The sequence below is a fragment of the Diaphorina citri genome, unplaced genomic scaffold (genome assembly GCF_000475195.1).
Source record: "Diaphorina citri unplaced genomic scaffold, Diaci psyllid genome assembly version 1.1 scaffold1744, whole genome shotgun sequence".
NCBI classification, from domain to species: Eukaryota; Metazoa; Arthropoda; class Insecta; order Hemiptera; family Psyllidae; genus Diaphorina; species Diaphorina citri.
This window is the reverse complement of record NW_007379170.1, coordinates 42,919-64,696: the sequence shown is the minus strand read 5'-3', so window position 1 is coordinate 64,696 and position 21,778 is coordinate 42,919. Positions and strand designations below refer to the sequence as shown.

The 21,778-nt window shown below is 41.2% G+C and overlaps 2 protein-coding genes across 2 annotated transcripts in view; both read right to left on the bottom strand.

The window, feature by feature from the left end:
* Positions 1–351: 351 nt before the first annotated feature.
* On the bottom strand, positions 352–18,105 carry LOC113470681 (sentrin-specific protease 6-like; the record flags this gene model as incomplete). The annotated part of the gene is made up of 4 exons (XM_026829315.1): positions 17,604–18,105; positions 16,849–17,463; positions 1,271–1,471; positions 352–555 (listed from the first exon to the last, which is right to left on the bottom strand). Coding segments are annotated over exons 1-4 (1,501 nt in total), but the record flags the coding sequence as incomplete, so codon positions are not given.
* Positions 18,106–18,152: 47 nt separating this feature from the next.
* The window catches only part of LOC103517093 (putative mediator of RNA polymerase II transcription subunit 26), a 7,533-nt gene continuing 3,907 nt past the window's right edge, over positions 18,153–21,778 (bottom strand). The window contains exons 4-6 of the mRNA XM_026829314.1: positions 19,761–19,847; positions 18,362–18,643; positions 18,153–18,161 (exon numbers count right to left, since the gene is read on the bottom strand). Of these exons, the coding sequence (XP_026685115.1) occupies positions 18,153–18,161; positions 18,362–18,643; positions 19,761–19,847 (378 nt within the window). The remainder of the gene's footprint in view (positions 18,162–18,361; positions 18,644–19,760; positions 19,848–21,778) is intronic.

Below are 21,778 nucleotides of genomic sequence, written 5' to 3'. Positions count from 1 at the left end.
ACCATCGTGAGGACTTGTACTTGGTCTTTAAAAGCAGGGAGAACCCTTTGAGGAACTGCCAGCTTGCTAGGCTGGTTATTTCCCATGTCTTTCCACCCTACTGCTGGAGTAAAGATATTGAAATTAAAGAGAAATTATGTCGACATTCAACAAGAAATTAAAACTTTAACTTTGGTGAGCTTTCGAGAACACTCAGATTCCTATCATCCGAACAAAATCCGCGAGAGAGGTGTTTACGAGCGATTTTTGGTGATAACAAGCTGAGTATTCTTGAAAGCTCACCAAATTTCTTAATTGTTAGGTGTAGGGAAAAACAGCTCCAAAAGATGGGTTACGATTCTACGAACTTGCCTAGTATTCTATTCCAACATATTTGATCTTTGTTTCGATTTACCTGATACTCAACAGCCAGCCAGTCTCGTAACGTAGCCACAACGCGTACCCTGCTGTTCCCAGCTTGTGGTAATGAATCGAATATAAGTATACACGGATGTCGCACTGGGCCGTCGAAATCTCGTAGTGGGGATTGTGCCCTCTCTCCTGAACTATTGGCACCTGGAATAAAACAGACAGAGGACACAAATTAGATTACCAATCCAAACAAAACCAAATTTAATTGGGTGCCAAAAAATACCTCGGCATTCAGTTATTTTTCTGCTTCGAAAAAAAAAAGGTTTCACTGTCGTTTTTATTGCGTAGTAATGGAACTATTAATACATCAGACTCGTGTGGTTGGACTAGTGTGGTCTGTGTCGTAACACGTCCATCCCGTAGTATGCCTCTCATCAGATGAGCGAGAAGAGACACAATACTTCTCATTTAGGTGCTGGGTCAACACGAGAACACCAGAAAATCAATCATTGAGGGATGAGGGTGGATTTCACCAATCTTATTTTTAGCTCCCAACAGCCCTGTTAAGACTACCTATACATACAAATTAAATGGAACTTAACAGGCTGTTAGCTTCATAGGCCTTCGAGTGGCTGAAAAATTATTGGTGAAATCCACCTTAAAGTTAATATGGATTTCACCAATCTTATTTTTAGCTCCCAACAGCCCTGTTAAGACTACCTATACATACAAATTAAATGGAACTTAACAGGCTGTTAGGTTCATGGGCCTTCGAGTGGCTGAAAAATTATTGGTGAAATCCACCTTAAAGTTAATTAATCAACCAATCATTGAATCAGAACTTCAGAATGCAGTGTTTTTGATCAAAGTTTAAAATACTCCCATTCTGATAGGTTCATGTGTTGGTTACTTCTCTTACCAGCGGCCGCCTCCTGACTCTCCTCGCCAAACTGTACAAAGTCTTCGCCTTCAGACTCGGCCTCGTCTCTATTCTCCTCTTCCTCATCATTAACCAGGAGGCTAGTGGCCGCTGCTGGGTCTGTGGAGGCCGGCGTACCGGGAGCTTTGGTCACGGGCGAGATCGTCGTGTTACCGATCGTGACCGAGCCGCTTGCCTTGCCTGTGGGGGAAGAGAGCGTGAGAGTGTTGTTAGACGAAAAGAATTAAAAACCGGACTGAAATTTTAAGATATATTAATCAATTTTTTGTAGACGTTTTAAAGGCAACTATCCCGATACCCACTAAGGGCAGAAGTAATGCGTACCCTACTGTTCCCAGCTTGTGGTAATGAATCGAATATAAGTATACACGGATGCCGCACTGGGCCGTCGAAATCTCGTAGTGGGGATTGTGCCCTCTCTCCTGAACTATTGGCACCTGGAATAAAACAGACAAGAGGACACAAATTAAATTACCAATCCAAACAAAACCAAATTTAATGGGTTGCCAAAAAATACCTCGGCATTCAGTTATTTTTCTGCTTCAAAAAAAAAGAAAAAAAAAAAAAAAAAAAATCAAATCATGAGTGTGGTGAGGCAGAAAGCTTTTTCACAATTTTTGTGGCTATAACAGCATTCATGAGTGCCTCCTTTGCAATGATATTCCATATTTCAATAATCTTTTTACACTTGTTATGCCCCCACTGGTCGCTACTAGATTAAATTAGCTACGGACTAGTGTGGTCTGTGTCGTAACACGTCCATCCCGTAGTATGCCTCTCATCAGATGGGCGAGAAGAGACACAATACTTCTCATTTAAGTGCTGGGTCAACACGAGAACACCAGAAAATCAATCATTGAGGGTGGATTTCACCAATCTTATTTTTACCCCCCAACAGCCCTGTTAATACAAACATTACCTATACATACAAATTAAATGGAACTTAACAGGCTGTTAGCTTCATAGGCCTTCGAGTGGCTGAAAAATTATTGATGAAATCCACCTTAAACCGACCAGTTCATAAGTTGTGTAGTTCTGCAATGGTTGGAGTGGTGGGGGAACTGACTCGGTCACTATGGTTCCATGCTCGATGTTCCCATAAGCATTCACACTGTTTGGAGCATGAGACTGATTCTGATCTTGATTCATAATCGTATACATTCAGTGCTTTAATTCTTGAGAAAACCTCAAACCTTTCCTTCAACCTGGATAAAATGTTAAGACTATTACAGGTCACTCTGTGATGTCCACATATTTACGATGGCATCAATTCATAAACTGAAACCTGAAATGTTAAGAAATAGAAAAGATGATGAAACACAACTTCTAAGTTTAATATCCAACATCTAAACTAGGTACCTCAGCATTTTCTAAAGTTATGATATCATGAGTGTTAGGGATGTCTTATGGCAATTTGAATTTTACAAAAAAGATTAGCATTTGAAGATACAGCCCTCAGACTTCAGGAAGCATTTTGTAAATGTGCAAATATTTAACACCATTGGAATGTCAGAGAGGTTTGACAGAGGTAATTGCTATGGTCTTATCGTCCCGAAATCGAAGACAGAAGGAAAACAGGATAGAAGAAAGCCAGCCGTTCCGAGAACGAACATTATCCCATCAGGACAAAATCCGTCCCGGGCGGGAATCGAACCCGCGGCCCAGCGCTTACAAGGCAGACGCACTACCAACTAAGCTAACGAATCTCAATTGTTTTCATTTTCATTTCAATTTGTGAAGATTCTTATCTGAATAATTATTTTTAATAATTATTTTAATAATAATATTGATATCATTAGGTACGTACCTCGTAACCTTGGACTTCCCGGCTGTGACATGGGCGATAATACTTGATACACGGTAGAATACTGAGCTTGCTGTTGCGGCGGCTGCTGTTGCTGTTGATGATTCATCTGTTGCTGTTGGATTTGCTGTTGCTGTTGAGGTGAGAGTTGCTGTTGCATGTCCGGCGTGGGAGGATTCGAGTATTGGACGTTGGGAGATTGCTGTTGCTGTTGTTGGTTTTGTTGGTGGTTCATGTGCATCTGAAATGTTAAATGTTTACATTCTGCTAATTGTGTTGCTCTTGCCACCAGCCTAGTTAGTATGGAGAGTAGCTAGTTAGTATCAACTTTATCCTAAACAGATAAGGTTCGTTCTCGGAACGGCTGGCTTTCTTCTATCCTGTCCGAACACGTGACTTTGGGGAGGGGGGGCGCTACCTTCGTAGCCCCCCCCTCCCTCCCTCAGGTCGCGATTGTGTCTCTATGGTCTACCTACTTCATTTAATTAATCCAATAAGAATAATGCTTTCTCACTTTTGACACAAGGACCGATGTCATAATCGGTACCTACCTATACTAGCCTACTACCCACCCACCTACAACTACAACGTAACGTGTCCAATTCAAAAGGCTCCAAAAGACCAATTTTGAGGCTATAATCAGGATTTTTCCAAAATCTTTTTGAGCCTTGCCGCCATGTTTTTGTAACCATGACATTGAAATTTCAGAATTTTTAAATATTCCCGGGGAAATTTAAATTTATTGGCGGTTACTTTAGTCCATTGTGTGCTTGGAGGGTCATTTTCGGCACCCAAAATATGGTGCAACATGTAGTTGGCTCCTCAGGGCTGGAAATCGAAAAAATAATCGGGAGGAACGCTTCGCGTCAGCGGGTGATGGCTGACTGTAGTTTTCTCCATTCGAGACTAGAATGAATCCAGCTCACAGCTCAACATTATTTCTTAAGTAATACTATTTCAGTCAGGTTCCGAGTTCACGAAAAGAAAATTCAGGGTCCAAGTTGGACCGTCCAACTGACCAGGGCCAGGCCAAAAATCCAAGATACAACTTTTAGGCAACAAAGAGTCTTCCTGAGCTAAAAATCAATGTAGTGGTATTTCTAGATCTTATCATGAACACGTGACTTTGGGGAGGGGGGGCGCTACCTTCGTAGCCCCCCCCTCCCTACCTTAGGTCGCCATTGTGTCCCTATGGTCTACCTACTTCATTTAATTATTAATCCAATAAGAATAATGCTTTCTCAATTTTGACACAAGGACCGATGTCATAATCGGTACCTATACTAGCCTACTACCTACCCAGGTACAACTACAACGCAACGTGTCCAATTCAAAAGGCTCCAATTAGCGCGGGCCCTGGTATTTATGTATAGATTATGTACCCTGATCTTTTTTTTTAGGCAAGTCTAAATTTTCTTTCACGACCGGCCCTGAATTTTCCTACAACAGGTTTAATAAGGGGGGGGGGCACTGTACTCCTAAGATCTTATTTTCCCCAAAGCGAAAGTGGAAGGAGGACAGGATAGGAGAAAACCAGCCGTTCCGAGAACAAACCTTATCTATGTATGTACCTACTTATTTTTATTTAGGAAAAAAATCACCCGGGGCAGGAATCGAACCCGCGACCTAGCACTAACAAGGCAAACGCGCTTGGCGCTGCTCTCCAAGCTAGCAAAATTTTGACTTTGTGATTTCCATGAAAATTAGCATACTCAGATACTAACGGGTATTTTTTCAGCGATGTGTTTTTCGTGTCATCGCGGGGACGACCCAAGGCTCCCCATTAGGACGAAACGGCACGAACTGTGTCGTTATCACGAAACGACTTCGAATTTATTATTGCTTATTTTTCCAAGCGATTTTGGTCGATTCTATATTTAGACGCTCCCGAGAGAGAAAGTAAGAGTGCGGGTGAGAGAGTGAGAGGGCCCGAAATCCCGCTTCTGTTTCTGTCACACATTTCTTCAATGTTCACCCCGTGTTTTTCTTCTTCTTCTTCTTCTTCTTCTTCTTCTTCTTCTTCTTCTTCTTCTTCTTCTTCTTCTCCGTCTTCCTCTTCTTCTTCTTCTTCTTTTCCGTCTTCTTCTTCTTGTTGTTGTTCTTCTCCGTCTTCTTCTTTTTTTTTTTCTTCTTCTTCTTCTCTTCTTCTTCTTCTTTCTCGTCTTTTTACACAGTTTTGACGATCGGAAATATGTTTATTAGTGAGTTAGTGTCAAGCTATAAGAAGCGGGCGAGTTGAGTGTCTTTTAAGGAGCGGAATAAATTAGTGAAAAATGATTTTCTAGTGACGAGTGATGAGCGTTGATAATTTTTCATTAAAATTTCACTTTTGTCTGAATCTGACTGCATTGTCTCTTCAGTAACTTTCTGTCTTTGAAAATCGATTAGGTACCCACCTACATAATATACCTAAATAACTAAGTCGTAAAATAAATTAATGCCTAATAGACGTTTAAAAAATAGATTCTGTCAAAAAACACGAGATCAGAGTTTACTCATGTTCATGTACCTCAGTAATACGTAAAAATAAATTGTTTAAAATTATTATTAAAATTTTAGTTTTGAATTGCCTATTTACCTGTTGTTGAGATTGCGGGGGACTGCCTTGCAGTTGCTGCTTGAGGATTTGCCCACTCGGAGGGAGTTGAGTTTCAACGACATGCTGTTCCTGCTGCTGAGGTTGTTGTTGCTGTGGGAGTGACTGGAATTTGACCAAGAGAATAATGGTGTGAAGAAGACTTTAGAAAGGCACATTTTCCTTTCCCTTTCAGTAAAATGAACTTTAAATGGAGTTTGTTTCTGAATAGAAAACATCTTGTTCTAAACCGACAGTCTAAACTCTAAATAAAGCACTACTTAACATTCTGGAGTACTTACTTGTGTCTGACACATTTGCTGCTGAAGCACAATGTTCTGGTCTTGCATTGGGGACATCATGTGTGTTTGCTGTGGAGATTGTTGCAGTGTCTCGTAGGACATGACATGTTGTGTCTGATGTTGCTCGGGATAGTACTCAATAGCTGGGATGTTTGTTACAGGGTTTGGGTCCTGAATCTCAACAGAGGCGTAGGGAAGGACTTGGCGGGGGTGTGTTTGTTCTCACTCTCCCCATCATCTTCCTCATCAGATGAGATGAGTAGAATCTCTGGGGGTTCTTCCTGTGCCTTACGGGCGCGTGTCTTGGTACCTGAGGGTGGGTTTGGTGCGGCTGGTGCTGTGTCTGTGGAAGGATGACTGGGGGAATTCACCGCATTGGCAGGTTTAGGGGAGTTCTTACTATCACCGGGACTGGCGGGGGTATCCTTGCCGCCCTTCGGCCCTGCCCCTCCCCCTGCTGTGGGGTTCCCATTGGAAGACACAAGCTTACAGTCGGGTGGTATCTTATGGTTACATCTGTTACATCTATTGGTACGTGCACTCAGTGAGCCACAGTTGGAACACAGTGCTAGGAACCCTGCCTTGTATTGATCTTTCTCTTCCTCTACAGGGGCGGGTGTAGACTCCATGCATTTAAACTATTCCGATCTATGCCTTGCCTTTCCATGAGTACAAATAGGAGATGCTGTAGATCATACCTGAGAAAACACAATAAGCATAGAATATTACATATAGATGGCTTTCACTAATCGTAAAAAAAAGTCGAATACATTACTTTCCTTCTAAGGAAAGTAAAAATCCAAGTTCACATAAAAATAATTCTGATGTTTATTTCAATAATCTTATTAAAAAAAATAATTCTGATGTACATATATTTCAATAATCTTTTTACATTGGTAATGCCGCCACTGGTCGCTACTCGATTAAAGCAGTCACAAATGCACCCCGACTCCAAGCAGAGATCTGAAAAAAATTTCGACCACGCCGGGAATCGAACCGGTCTGCCAAAATAAGGACGCAATGGGTTAACCGTGACGTCACATACTATCAGCACGTGGTAGTGGGTGGCTGGGCTGGAAACCAGTGGCGACTCTGCAGGTTTGAAAGTAGGGGGGCTCCGTAATTTCGAGGGGGGGGCCACTTTACTACTTCACGCATAATGTCGTAATATGTACCTACCGCTATTTTTTAAAGTTATTTCAAGCAAAATTCATTTTAGGTAGGAACTATCTATTTTGGGGCAAAGTAACAAATTTGGGTCAGTGTGTTTGTTTCTTTTCTTTATAGCGTGATAAAATGGACTTATTTTTTCTTCAGTGGCGCATTTCAAGAATTTTAAACCTATTAAATCTTGGCCCCTAAAAGGGCCTAATAACACCCCTGCTTTTCGGTGTTTTTGGGAGGTTACAAGTCGAAGTATTCTTGAAGCCATTGATATTTCAAACACAAAACTAAACTTACATTTCATGATACCATTGTCTTCTATTAGAGTTCATAAAAAACAAGTAATTTTCAAAGACCTGAAGAATCAATTAAAATGATAAAAGTAACTCGGGCCCCAAAAAAAGAAAGAAAAAAATTGGGGCCCTATTTTTTGGGGCCCCATATTTTGAGGCCTACCCCTCTGGAACCCACCAGTAGCACCGGCACTGTTTTGCGTACTGCGCTGATAAAAAAATCCAGCGTATCTACAGTGCGAGTGAAAAGTTGAGTGTCCTTGAGATACCGTGTGATTAAAAAGTTACGATACCGTGTACTTTTTTTCTCTTCCTGTCGTTCTTTTACTTTCTACCTATATCATTTCTTTTCATTTAATGAATACCTGATTACTTCTGTAGGGTAGGTACTTTTACTTTTACTTCCATTTCAGCAATTTGTAGATTTCGACAGTTTTTTTTTTCGATAATATTCGAAAAGTTCGAAAAAAATGTTGGTCTTTTTTCCCCGCCTCCATATGTAATGGAAATTTGTGTGATGTGCACACCAAATTATTATTTTTTAATTACTTTTTATGCCGAACTGTGATTACTAAAAGCTGAAATTTAGTCGAATGTACGATGTTTTTATTGTACCTTGAAATCGCTTTCGCATTACTTCAAAGCACATTCCTTTACATTTACATCCATGCCTAAGCAAGACCTAATCAGTAATCACGAAACACTTAATCTTTTACGACGAGAGTTTAATAGGTAGATAGATAATTATTTTCAGCTTTCTATTTTGAGACCTTAATAATATATGTGAAGGTACTGAGTACTAATGTGGTGTTAATGAGTAGGGAGCTCGAAATTTTATTGGGCTCCAGCCCCTGAATTTGTCCCTCCGGGGGCCCTGAATATACCTGGGGCTGCGCCGCACCGCGAGACTTTGGGAGTGAGATATGCGCCATTAGCTGTGTTCACACATCACATAGACGGCAGCCGTCAATCGATGTCGACTGAAACCGTCCACACTGCCTTGACAACATAGATTCACCTCGTCGAACGACGCGACGGCCGTCGACCAAGTGTGGACACAGCTTTTTAGAATGGAAGAATCTTAACTCCCGTTCTTATTGATTTTTTTAACCCATATTGTTTCAGATTCTCTTTCAGATGAGCTCCAGACTAACATGTACAGGATTACTGTGGACATTACTATCTTTACTTGCGGCTGTAACTTCCTGTGCGGGGTTCTTCTCTTCTTCCTGGTTAGAGGTAAATACAAAGCATATTCTACCCCAATAGAGCACATTCTATTCCATTGTCCTGCACCTAGTTTACTTAGCACATGCTTCTCTTAAGGTGTGTCCAGACGTACAGACATAGTCGATCGGCCGGTCGATTATGTGTGGACAGGTGGACACACCTTAAGTGAAAAATAACCAAATGAAACTCTCCTAGCCAGCCTAGTTAGCTTGGAAGATGACGCGTCTGCCTTATGAGCGCGAGGTCGCGGGTTCGATTTCCGCCCGGGGCGGATTTTATCCTGATGGGATAATGTTCGTTCTCGGACCGGTTGATGGCTTTCTCCTATCCTGTCTTCCTTCTCTCTTCGATTTTCGGGACGATAAGACCATAGCTCAGTTACACTTCCCTCTGTCAAACCTCTTAAAAAAAACTCACTATCCTGATCAGTTCCGCCTGTCAGATCTATCTGATAGTCAGTGGCAGGCCTTGGGAGTAAGCGCTATTTCGACCGCTTTTGATGACCCAACATGCAGTTGGAGATATTGTAAAAAAAAAGTAAGGAAAGTCGTGGGATGTTCACATCAGATTTTTACTTTCTTTATCCTAGCTTAGATCTGTTTGACCCGGCAGAGTTGACGTAAAAATATATAGGTCCCAAATCGTGTCATGTTCACACCAGATATTTTTTCCTTCTTCTACAGGGAGTCCTGTTTGACCCCTCCTATCCTGTCTTCCTTCTCTCTTCGATTTTCGGGACGATAAGACCATAGCAGTTACACTTCCCTCTGTCAAACCTCTTAAAAAAAATTCACTATCCTGATCAGGTCCGCCTGTCAGATCTATCTGATAGTCAGTGGCAGGCTTTGGGAGTAAGCGCTATTTCGACCGCTTTTGATGACCCAACATGCAGTTGGAGATATTGTAAAAAAAAAAAGTAAGGAAAGTCGTGGGATGTTCACATCAGATTTTTACTTTCTTTATCCTAGCTTAGAGGAAATAAAGTAATGTAATTTTCCTTCCAGGGAGTTCTGTTTGACCCGGCAGAGTTGACGTAAAAATATATAGGTCCTAAGTCGTGTCATGTTCACACCAGATATTTTTTCCTTCTTCTACAGGGAGTCCTGTTTGACCCTGCAGAGTTGAGGGATGTCCCCGCCTCCATGAGTAGTTTCCGCCGATGTAATTATCCTCAGCTTAACATAGATGGTCAGAGCTACATAGCGCTCTCTTGCGGCAGATATTCAAGGTATGTGGTTTATATATTTCGTGATTGAAGTATATTTTGCCAGCCTAGTTAGCTTGGTTGGTAAAAAGTTTGACCCGGGCAGAAATCGAACCCGCGACACAGCGCTTACAAGGCTGGCACATTACTTTCAAAGACAACAAGGCACTGGTCCACTGTTTACATTCAACGAGTACAAAAAACTGATTCCAATTCGTCCGTTTAAATATTTCTATTTTGCCTTCGGATATCAGCAGCATGCAAGGGGTGATTGTGTGGCAGACATAGTCTGACATGCGATCACTTTTATAAATCCGGAGGTCGCGAGTTCGATCCTCTCAGATGGAACATTTTTTTGTACCTTTGAAATTTTCAAACATGTATTTCTATGGGTTTCTTTTTATTTGATCTTTAAAAGTGTCATCGAATAATGACTGTGTTGTGTTCCCAAGAATTCTGTACGTAAGGCATATTAATTAGGGAATTTTATACGATAATAAGGCAGGCGTGCTACATTTTAAGCTAACTAGGCTGGCGCGGAGGCACTTTTGATTCGCCCTTTGTTAAGCGCTGTGATATCAATGGCCTTTACTTGATTAGATAAACAGTGACCATCACCATTGTTGAAGAGCTTCACAGCGGCACCGCTTGACTTATTTCAATCGGCCTGAAACGTAGGGGCCTCTAGCATGTACAAGGTCCCCAAGCTAGCCCAAGGCCTTTACAAGGGGCCCCGGGTTTCCGCCGATGTAATTATCCTCAGCTTAACATAGATGGTCAGAGCTACATAGCGCTCTCTTGCGGCAGATATTCAAGGTATGTGGTTATATTTCGTGATTGAAGTATATTTTGCCAGCCTAGTTAGCTTGGTTGGTAGCGTGTCTGCCTGTGGGGGGAGGGGGAGGAAGGGATAAGGTTCGTTCTCGGAAAGGCTGGTTCCCTCTATCAAACCTCTTAAAGAAAAGAAGTGTATTTTCTTGATAAGGAGAACCAAAAAGGCAGATATATTTTTCAGAACTTCAAAGAAATTTTCCTTTTTTCAGAATATTTTTATATTTTTCAGAACTTCAAGTGTATTTTCCTTCCGAAAACGGAAATCATTTTCTTTTAGAACCTGAAAACCCTTGCCTTGGTCGTCAATGGTTGAGAATGTGCCATCATGGATTTTCAATGTTTACAAGAAAATTAATTCAAGGGTGGGTTTCAAAAAGTTTTTAGCCCCTAACAGAGTTCTTAAGCCTCAACAAATAAAATGGAATAAATTAATAGAGCTAAAAATGCCGTCTAAAGATTGAAAAAATACTGTCGGAATACACCCTAATCTTTTACAAGATAATTTCTTTAAAAAATTGTTCCTACTAGGCACATATAATTTTATAGGCATTAAAGCCCTTTATCATTCTCGTAGCGCTAGGCCGCGGGTTCGATTCCCGCTCGGGGCGGATTTTATCCTGAAGGGATAAGGTTCGTTCTCGGAAAGGCTGGTTCCCTCTATAATTTTAGGCAATAAAGCCCTTTATCATTCTTGTACTAATATGCTTTCCTCTTTATAACCACAGTTTCAACGACATTCCAACCATTTGGTGGCAACTAACCACAGTTCTAATGGGAGTAGGCTGTGCTGTCAGTCTGTACGTAGCTGTGAGGGCTGTGTTCAGTCTGTGCATGGCATATGTACTCGATACATCGTCTGTGAAGACATTAGGGCTGTGGCAGTTTGCAGCAGGTAAGTCTTGTAAGCCCTAGGTCGCGGGTTCGATTTCCGCCCGGGGGGGAAGCCCCCCCCCCCTATTGAACCTGTTGTGGGAAAATTCAGGGCCGGTCGTGAAAGAAAATTTAGACTTGCCTAAAAAAAAAAGTTTAGGGTACATAATCTACATAAATACCAGGGCCCGCGCTATTTGGAGTAGGCTAATATAGGTACCGATTATGACATCGGTCCTTGTATCAAAAGTGAGAAAGCATTATTCTTATTGGATTAATAATTAAATGAAGTAGGTAGACCATAGAGACACAAACGCGACCTAAGGGGGGGGGGGAGGGGGGGGGGCTACGAAGGTAGCGCCCCCCCTCCCCAAAGTCACGTGGGGAGAGGGGGGGGGGGGGGGGGGGGGCTACGAAGGTAGCGCCCCCCCTCCCCAAAGTCACGTGTTCATGATAAGATCTAGAAATACCACTACATTAATTTTTAGCTCGGGAAGACTCTTTGTTGCCTAAAAGTTGTATCTTGGATTTTTGGCCTGGCCTTGGTCAGTTGAACACAATCGCGACCTGAGGGAGGGAGGGGGGGGCTACGAAGGTAGCGCCCCCCCTCCCCAAAGTCACGTGTTCATGATAAGATCTAGAATTACCACTAGATTAATTTTTAGCTCGGGAAGACTCTTTGAAAGTTGTATCTTGGATTTTTGGCCTGGCCTCGGTCAGTTGGACGGTCCAACTTGGACCCTGAATTTTCTTCTCGTGAAGTCGGAACCTGACTGAAACAGTGTTACTTAAGAAATAATGTTGAGCTGTGAGCTGGATTCATTCTAGTCTCTAATGAAGAAAACTACAGTCAGCCATCACCCGCTGACGCGAAGCGTTCCTCCCGCTTATTTTTTCGATTTCCAGCCCTGAGGAGCCAACTACATGTTGCACCATATTTTGGGTGCCGAAATTGACCCTCCAAGCACACAATGGACTAAAGTAACCGCCAATAAATTTAAATTTCCCCGGGAATATTTAAAACTTCTGAAATTTCAATGTCATGGTTACAAAAACATGGCGGCAAGGCTCAAAAAGATTTTGGAAAAATCCTGATTATAGCCTCAAAATTGAGATAATCCTACGAAAAGTAGTCAAAACATAATCTGCATGAGTCGTTGATTAATTTATTTCCTTTAAATCTCAAGAAAACTATCGAAATCAATGAATAAAAAGAAATTGAAAAGTTACAAATTTGAATTTGGTTCTCAAATTTCACGTGCATGATATTTTTTCTTGTACCCTGGCTTCGTGACGCCAAAGAGGAATAAGCACAAAATGGCCGTCAGATACCTCTTTGTTTGGATGTATTTGCGAACATGGTTACAAAAACATGGCGGCAAGGCTCAAAAAGATTTTGGAAAAATCCTGATTATAGCCTCAAAATTGAGATAATCCTACGAAAACTAGTCAAAACATAATCTGCATGAGTCGCTGATTAATTTATTTCCTTTAAATCTCAAGAAAACTGTCGAAATCAATGAATAAAAAGAAATTGAAAAGTTACAAATTTGAATTTGGTTCCCAAATTTCACGTGCATGATATTTTTTCTCGTACCCTGGCTTCGTGACGCCAAAGAGGAATGAGCACAAAATGGCCGTCAGATACCTCTTTGTTTGGATGTATTTGCGATTCTTGTTTTTGGAAATCGAGAAAATTTCAGAAAATGTCGAATGAAATTTAACTTTTTTCCAATAAAAACTCGAGTTTTTAAGTTTCCCTTTTCATATTTCATACAATCATATTGTACTTTTATCTCTTTTACTTGAAGTGTATCAGAAAGAAGCTCGCATTATGGTAAGTGTGTGTTTGGAGAGAAACTTCGATGATGTTCCTCTCATCTCAACCTCTGTACTTGTAACACCATCACACGAATGGATCGAGGCTCCTTGGTTAAAATGATTCAATACAGGTGAAAAGTAGACGAAATCGTGGCCTTAACGTAGCCTACACTCAATTCAGTCCGATGAACTTTCATTGGCCTTACCCTTTTGGAATTTAAAACAAAAGATTTCTGAAAATATTTTCAAAAGTATCCTGTGACTGGGCTGAAGAATAATGGGGCCTTGTATGGCTGCTGTTATAAAATATGTGCACAGCCAATAATCCTATGACAATCTTTGACTATTAGCTTGCAGGAAGTTTTAAATTTAAATGAAAACTCAAGCAAAGGGCTTTTTGTTAATAATTTCTCAACATTTGTTCTATTTTGACATTCCAATGGTGTTAAATATTTGCACATTTACAAAATGCTTCCTGGAGTCTGAGGGCTGTATCTTCAAATGCTAATCTTTTTGTAAAATTCGAATTGCCATAAGACATCCCTAACACTCATGTTATCATAACTTTAGAAAATGCTGAGGTACCTAGTTTAGATGTTGGATATTAAATCCAATGGTGTTAAATATTTGCACATTTACAAAATGCTTCCTGGAGTCTGAGGGCTGTATCTTCAAATGCTAATCTTTTTGTAAAATTCAAATTGCCATAAGACATCCCTAACACTCATGTTATCATAACTTTAGAAAATTCTGAGGTACCTAGTTTAGATGTTGGATATTAAATTTAGAAGTTGTGTTTCATCATCTTTTCTATTTCTCAACATTTCAGGTTTCAGTTTATGAATTGATGCCCTCGTAAATATGTGGACATCACAGAGTGACCTGTAATAGTCTTACAAAACATTTTACCCAGGTTGAAGGAAAGGTTTGAGGTTTTCTTAAGAATTAAAGCACTGAATGTATACGATTATGAATCAAGATCAGAATCAGTCTCATGCTCCAAACACTGTGAATGCTTACGGGAACATCGAGCATGGAACCATAGTGACCGAGTCAGTTCCCCCACCACTCCAACCATTGCAGAACTACACAACTTATGAACTGGTCGGGCAAGATACTGGACATGTCATATTCCCAAATGAAACGACAAATATTATTGTCTCGGCTATGCAAGTTCCAGGTAAGTACCATTTCAACTAAATAATTTGCCCACAATAACTTATTCCATTCCAGCCTTCTCCATAATTAATTGTACTTGTTGTCAGCTCTATTGGTCTACTGCTCAAAATAGGTGAGACCCTTCCATTGCACATAGGTACTTATGAAAGAGCCACCAAACATAAACTGTTTCATGAAATGTATTTATCTTTCAAAATCTTCAACCTCAGCACTACACAACTCCATTACAATCGGAACATTGAGCATGGAACCATAGTGACCGAGTCAGTTCCCCCACCACTCCAACCATTGCAGAACTACACAACTTATGAACTGGTCGGACAAGATACTGGACATGTCATATTCCCAAATGAAACGACAAATATTATTGTCTCGGCCATGCAAGTTCCAGGTAAGTACCATTTCAACTAAATAATTTACCTACAATAACTTATTCCATTCCAGCCTTCTCCATAATTAATTATTGTACTTGTTGTCAGCTCTATTGGTCTACTGCTCAAAATAGGTGAGACCCTTCCATTGCACATAAGTAGGTACTTATGAAAGAGCCACCAAACATAAACTGTTTCATGAAATGTATTTTTTATTTTTCAAAATCTTCAACCTCAGCACTACACAACACCATTACAATCCTTGTCTAATAAAATTAGTTCCTTGTAATATTGTAGGTGTTCTCTTTCCTACTCTTGAGCAGTTCTCAATGTTCTCATAGTATGCTGAGAGTGCATAATGGTTGATAAGAAAACATGCTGATATTTGACACCTTCAATACCTAACATAGTTTTATGTTTTACTGTTTTTAAATATTCCATATGGATATGTTTGTTCATTATGGTTTCATTTAATTCAACAGTTTAGGGAACACTGAAAAAAGTTTAGGGAACACTCAGCACTACACAACTCCATTACAATCCCCGTTTGATAAAATTAGTTCCTTGTAATATTGTAGGTGTTCTCTTTCCTACTCTTGAGCAGTTCTCAGTGTTCTCATAGTGTGCTGAGAGTGCATAATGGTTGATAAGAAAACATGCTGATATTTGACACCTTCAATACCTAACATAGTTTTATGTTTTACTGCTTATTTTGGGTGTTCTTGTTCTTATAGCCAAACTTTTACAATATCTCTAACCGTTTAGTCGGTATAGCTGAAAACCGCACAAAAATCGGTCGAAATCTGTCAAAAGCGGTCAAAATACCGCCAAGCGCAGCAACCATCTCAACCAAACGTTTTGTGTTGCATCCTTGTCACATTTGTGGACTACATATCAAATTTCAAGTCTCTAGCTCATACCGTTCCCGAGATAATAATGAATTACGCCGAAAACCGTCAAAAAGCGGCAAAATACCGCCAAGCGTTGCACCGACCTTAACCAAAAGTTTCGTGTCGCATCCTTGTCACATTTGACAACTGCATACCAAATTTCAAGTCTCTAGCTCTTACCGTTCTCGAGATATTTTGTTTACAAACAGACAGACAGACACTATTTAGGCTCTAGGGACCTCAAAACGTGTTTTGGCACTAAAAACTGACCATCGAAAATTTGACCCGATTACATTACTGTCCTTCCTATAGGATAAGGAAAGTAAAAAGTCTTATATATTTCAAAGATAAGACAGTAAGCGCTAGGTCGCGGGTTCGATTCCCGCAGGACGCGAACTTTATCTTGAACAGATGAGGTTCGATCTCGGAACAGTTTGTTTTCTCCTATGCTGTCCTTCGTCTAGCTTCGATTTCGGGACGATAAGACCTCCGTTATTACGGTTCTCTCTATCAAACCTCTTTTAAAAAATCTTATACGTATTTAAGTTTCCTTTTTATTCATTGTTATGTATGTATTTGAGTACCTAGGTCTTGAGTGTTTTTAAGATATATTAATCAATTTTTTGTAGACGTTTTAAAGGCAACTATCCCGACACCCACTAAGGGCAGAAGTAAACTTAACTAAAAGGACTTACCTGTCTTCTGCATCTCATCGAGCTTGATTCGTTCCCGCTTCCTCAAACTCCTAAACCTCTGGCATTCCTCCACCGCTCTCCCTTCCGGAGTTTCACAGCCTTTGAGTCCCGGGAAACATATGATAGCCAGAGGATAAAATTCCATGCCTCGGCTGGGATCGAACCCACGCCCTCCTGTTTACCAGGCGGGCGTCTTGACCACTACGCTACCGAGGCAGGATATATTTTTAGGATATATTAATTAATCAATATTTTGTAGACGTTTTAAAGGCAACTATCCCGATACTCACTAAGGGCAGAAGTAATCTCAACTAAAAGGACTTACCTGTCTTTTGCATCTCATCGAGCTTGATTCGTTCCCGCTTCCTCAAACTCCTAAACCTCTGGCATTCCTCCACCGCTCTCCCCTCCGGAGTTTCACAGCCTTTGAGTCCCGGGAAACATATGATAGCCAGGAACCAATGTGCATTGCTATTGATAGGCACCACGATAAAATCCTTCTCAAACACGTTGATGTTCTTCGTCCACGACTGGACGCGGGAATGTCGCTTCTTCGCCGCGCTGATGTGCGGATCCCCCTCGATAGAACCGCTGATCTTCCGCGTCGGTTTCTGCGTCAGACGCTTGTAGAAGAATGTCGAGAAGATGTGCGTCTTCTCGCGTATGTGCGGGGTGGCCATCTCCTGTAGGAGGAACCCAAGGTAGAAGTCTATGATGACGTCATTGATGAACTGTTCCTTGTCCAGACACGCGTAGTCTTCTGTATTGATGGAGATACCGGTGGGTTTATAGATGTAGATGGTCTGTACAGGTTGTGATACCGGGGCTGGGATAGGAGGGGCGGCAGAGTTCACGTTACGTAGCTCAGGGGGGGAGGATTTCACCAGGATATTGTTCGCTTCTTTAATACTGAGCTCCTCCAGACAAGGCCCGTCCTGTGGTTCCTCACTCCCTGAGGATGTTTTACTATAGATATCACTCAGAATACATTTCACCTCGTCTGGTATCTTCTCAGGGAGGAGTGTAATCCGCCTGTCGCTTCTTTAATACTGAGCTCCTCCAGACAAGGCCCGTCCTGTGGTTCCTCACTCCCTGAGGATGTTTTACTATAGATATCACTCAGGATACATTTCACCTCGTCTGGTATCTTCTCAGGGAGGAGTGTAATCCGCCTATGTGTCTCATCCGGACTGGACGGGTCGAAGTAGAACTTGGAGTTCTTGGTCATGTTGAGTTGTTCTCGTATCCGAGGTCCGACCCTGGCTCGTATGTAGTAGAAGATGACAGGCATACCTTTACCAAAGTGTGCGAGTACCTTGACTATCTCATGTCTGTAGATCTTCACAGTGACTTGTGTTTGATTAAGAGGGAGGGTGAGCTTGATACCATGTCGGGAGATGAACACTCTCTCTGTTGGAAATACTTTGAGTGATCCTATCCTGATGGTACGACACAGGAGATGTGTATACCTGCCGTCCTCAGACAGGGTGTCCAGTACATTGTCATCCGGTATACCACCTCCACACACACGGATGTTCTGCGGCATTTCATATTCATTCATCTGAGGTTCCTTATCTGACAGAGGCGTTGGAAAAACTATGTATAAGTATCAAATTCCATCATTAGGTACTAAATGAGCTTAAAAGGATATACAATAAGAACGAAAAGAAAAAGAAAATACAAAATCACTATCTCGAAAACAACAATGAAATGTGAAATGAAATAGATTAAGAATATATAATATGAAGAAGTTATGGTCCCTAAAAGTACAGAAGTACTTACAGGGATGATGAAGAATATGTTAAGAATATTGTAAAGAATAAACTTATTATTATTACCATCTGTTTGGGCTGCTGCTGTTGAAGCACAAAATGCTGGTTCTGCACCATTTGTTTTTGCTGCACGAAATGTTGCTGTACATTCTGCTGTTGCATGGGCATTTGTTTCTGCACAAAGTGTTGCTGGTTTTGAACCAGCTTGGCACCCTGCGGATGGTTCTGTTGGACAAACTGCTGTTGCTGTTGTAGTTGTTGGTTTTGTACAACGAATTGTTGCTGTTGTTGTGCTTGTTGTTGTTGTTGATGGTGAGGGGAAGGGCCTTGCTGTTGTTGGACATACACCTGGAAAGTCAATGAGAGGGTACCTACTTAGTAAACATAGTGAATTTATTTTTTGTCTATATATATTTGGACTCTTCATTGGTTATAATTCAATGTATGTACACAAATACAAGAAATTACAAACAAAGGGCGAAATTATTGACCGGGGCAATCTCTACCATTCAACCCTGAATAGTACTTAAATCTAAATAATAAAGCTATTGAGAAAATTTTAAATCATAAAGCCACCCAATTGTCAGGTTTTTATGAATGCTTATTTATTTCCTTGATAAGATTGTGAATAAGGCCCCTAGGATTGCCTTTTCCACAAGTTTGGCCATGCCTCGGGATGAACTAGCGGGATTCCGGAGCGAAGCGACGGAATTCAGCTAGTACATAATAAGAAGAAGTTATGGTCCCTAAAAGTACAGAAGTACTTACAGGGATGATGAAGAATATGTTAAGAATATTGTAAGTAAAGAATGAAAGAAAAAAACTTATTATTATTATTATTATTATTACCATCTGCTTGGGCTGCTGCTGTTGAAGCACAAAATGCTGGTTCTGCACCATTTGTTTTTGCTGCACGAAATGTTGCTGTACATTCTGCTGTTGCATGGGCATTTGTTTCTGCACAAAGTGTTGCTGGTTTTGAACCAGCTTGGCACCCTGGGGATGGTTTTGCTGGACGAACTGTTGTTGCTGTTGTAGTTGTTGGTTTTGGACAACGAATTGTTGCTGTTGTTGTGCTTGTTGTTGTTGATGGTGAGGGGAAGGGCCTTGCTGTTGTTGGACATACACCTGGAAAATCAATGAGAGGGTAAGTACCTACCTACTTAGTAAACATGGTGAATTTATTTTTTGTCTATATTTATTTAGACTCTTCATTGGTTATAATTCAATGTATGTACACAAATACAAGAAATTACAAACAAAGGGCGAAATTATTGCCCGGGGCAATCTCTACCATTCAACCGTGTATAGTACTTAAATCTAAACAATAAAGCTATTGAGAAAATTTTAAATCATAAAGCCACCCAAGGGTCAGGTTTTTATGAATGCTTATTTATTTCCTTGATAAGATTGTGAATAAGGCCCCTAGGAAAGATCTTTTCTTTTTCATTCGCACCTTTCTTACCGGCTGTTGTAGATGTGTCTGCTGCTGAGGTTGCTGTTGCATCATGCGGGGCCTCGGTTGCTGCTGCATCACCGGTGTGATTTGAACCTGAGATCTGATCGGTGGAAGTTGTTGAGATTGCGGGGGACTGCCTTGCAGTTGCTGCTTGAGGATTTGCCCACTCGGAGGGAGTTGAGTTTCAACGACATGCTGTTCTTGCTGCTGAGGTTGTTGTTGCTGTGGGAGTGACTGGAATTTGACCAATAGAATAATGGTGTGAAAAAGACTTTAGAAAGGCACATTTTCCTTTCCCTTTCGGTAAAATGAACTTTAAATGGAGTTTGTTTCTGAATAGAATGTTCTTGTTCTAAACTAACTGTCTAAAATCTAAATAAAGCACTACTTAAAGAACATTCTGAAGTACTTACTTGAGTCTGACACATTTGCTGCTGAAGCACAATGTTCTGGTCTTGCATCGGGGACATCATGTGTGTTTGCTGTGGAGATTGTTGCAGTGTCTCGTAGGACATGACATGCTGTGTCTGATGTTGCTCGGGATAGTACTCAATAGCTGGGATGTTTGTTACAGGGTTTGGGTCCTGAATCTCGATAGAGTATGAGGCCAGATCCCCAACTGTTTGATCGTGAAAGAACACCAGATCATCTTGGCCTGGAAAAATGATGAAAACACTGAGTACAACCCAAAATCTAAACCTAGCACTGGGAAGAAATATCTTTGAAAATTATCTATACAATCTAAAGTATTTGATGTTAATTCACTATTGACTTGACCCAAGGTGCATGGTTTTTGTTTCTACGGAGCTCATTCTGTTACCTACACATCAGATCTATTTTATACTTTGACACAGAGGCGTAGGGAAGGACTTGGCGGGGGTGTGTTTGTTCTCACTCTCCCCATCATCTTCCTCATCAGATGAGATGAGTAGAATCTCAGGGGGTTCTTCCTGTGCCTTACGGGCGCGTGTCTTGGTACCTGAGGGTGGGTTTGGTGTGGCTGGTGCGGATCGATTTCAGGGTTCAGATTTGTAAACAGATTGCACTGAGGACGAATCAACATTCGGCTGCGAATAAATTTAACAATCAACATCTCTCGTTATTACTTTCCTTTCTTTCATCTTTTTTTCTCTCTTAAAAAAAAAAGTTTGATAGAGGAATCTGCAGGCCACAACCAAAGCCTTGTCGTGCCGAAATCGAAGAGAGAAGGAAGACAGAATAAGAAAAAGTCAGCCGTTCCGAGAACGAACCTTATCTGTTTAGGATAAAGTCGGCCCCGGGCGGGAATCAAACCAGCGACCTAACGCTTACAAAGCAGACGCGCTACTCTCCAAGATAACTAGGCTGTCAATCTTATATACCCACCATTCACACTCAGAAGTCTGTCAGACCGCGGTCTCAAAGATTCGGGTCTGTCAGACCGCGGTCTCACAGACTCGGGTCTGTCAGACCTTCGGAATTTGTGTGCCTGAAAAAAGCTTCCAGACTACGTTTCTCAGACGGTCTGAAGACTGAAGTCGGAAGCTTTTTCCGTCACACACACACGTTCTGACGATCTGACGGTCCAGTCTGTCCTACAGTCGGCAGACATAACAAAGGAAATTTTGGTTGGCCAGCATAACACAAAGGGAAAACACCTTTAAATTGCCTGCCTCGGTGGTGTTATGGTCAAGACGCTCGCCTGGTAAACAGGAGGGTGTGGGTTCAATTAAAAAAAAAAAAAAAAAAAAAAAAAAAAAACAGAAAAACAGAAAAAAAAATTGGTAGAGGAATCTGTAGGCCACAACCAAAGCCTTGTCGTGCCGAAATCGAAGAAAAAAGGAATTGCCTGCCTCGGTGGTGTAAGTAATGGTCAAGACGCTCGCCTGGTAAACAGGAGGGTGTGGGTTCAATCCCAGCCGAGGTATGGAATTTGATCCTCAATATAATTTGAGAATCTGACCACAATAATAGTGCTAGCCTACTGCTGGAGTAAAGGGACTTTTCAGTCCTATACGAGCAGTATGAATAGGCACTATTATTAT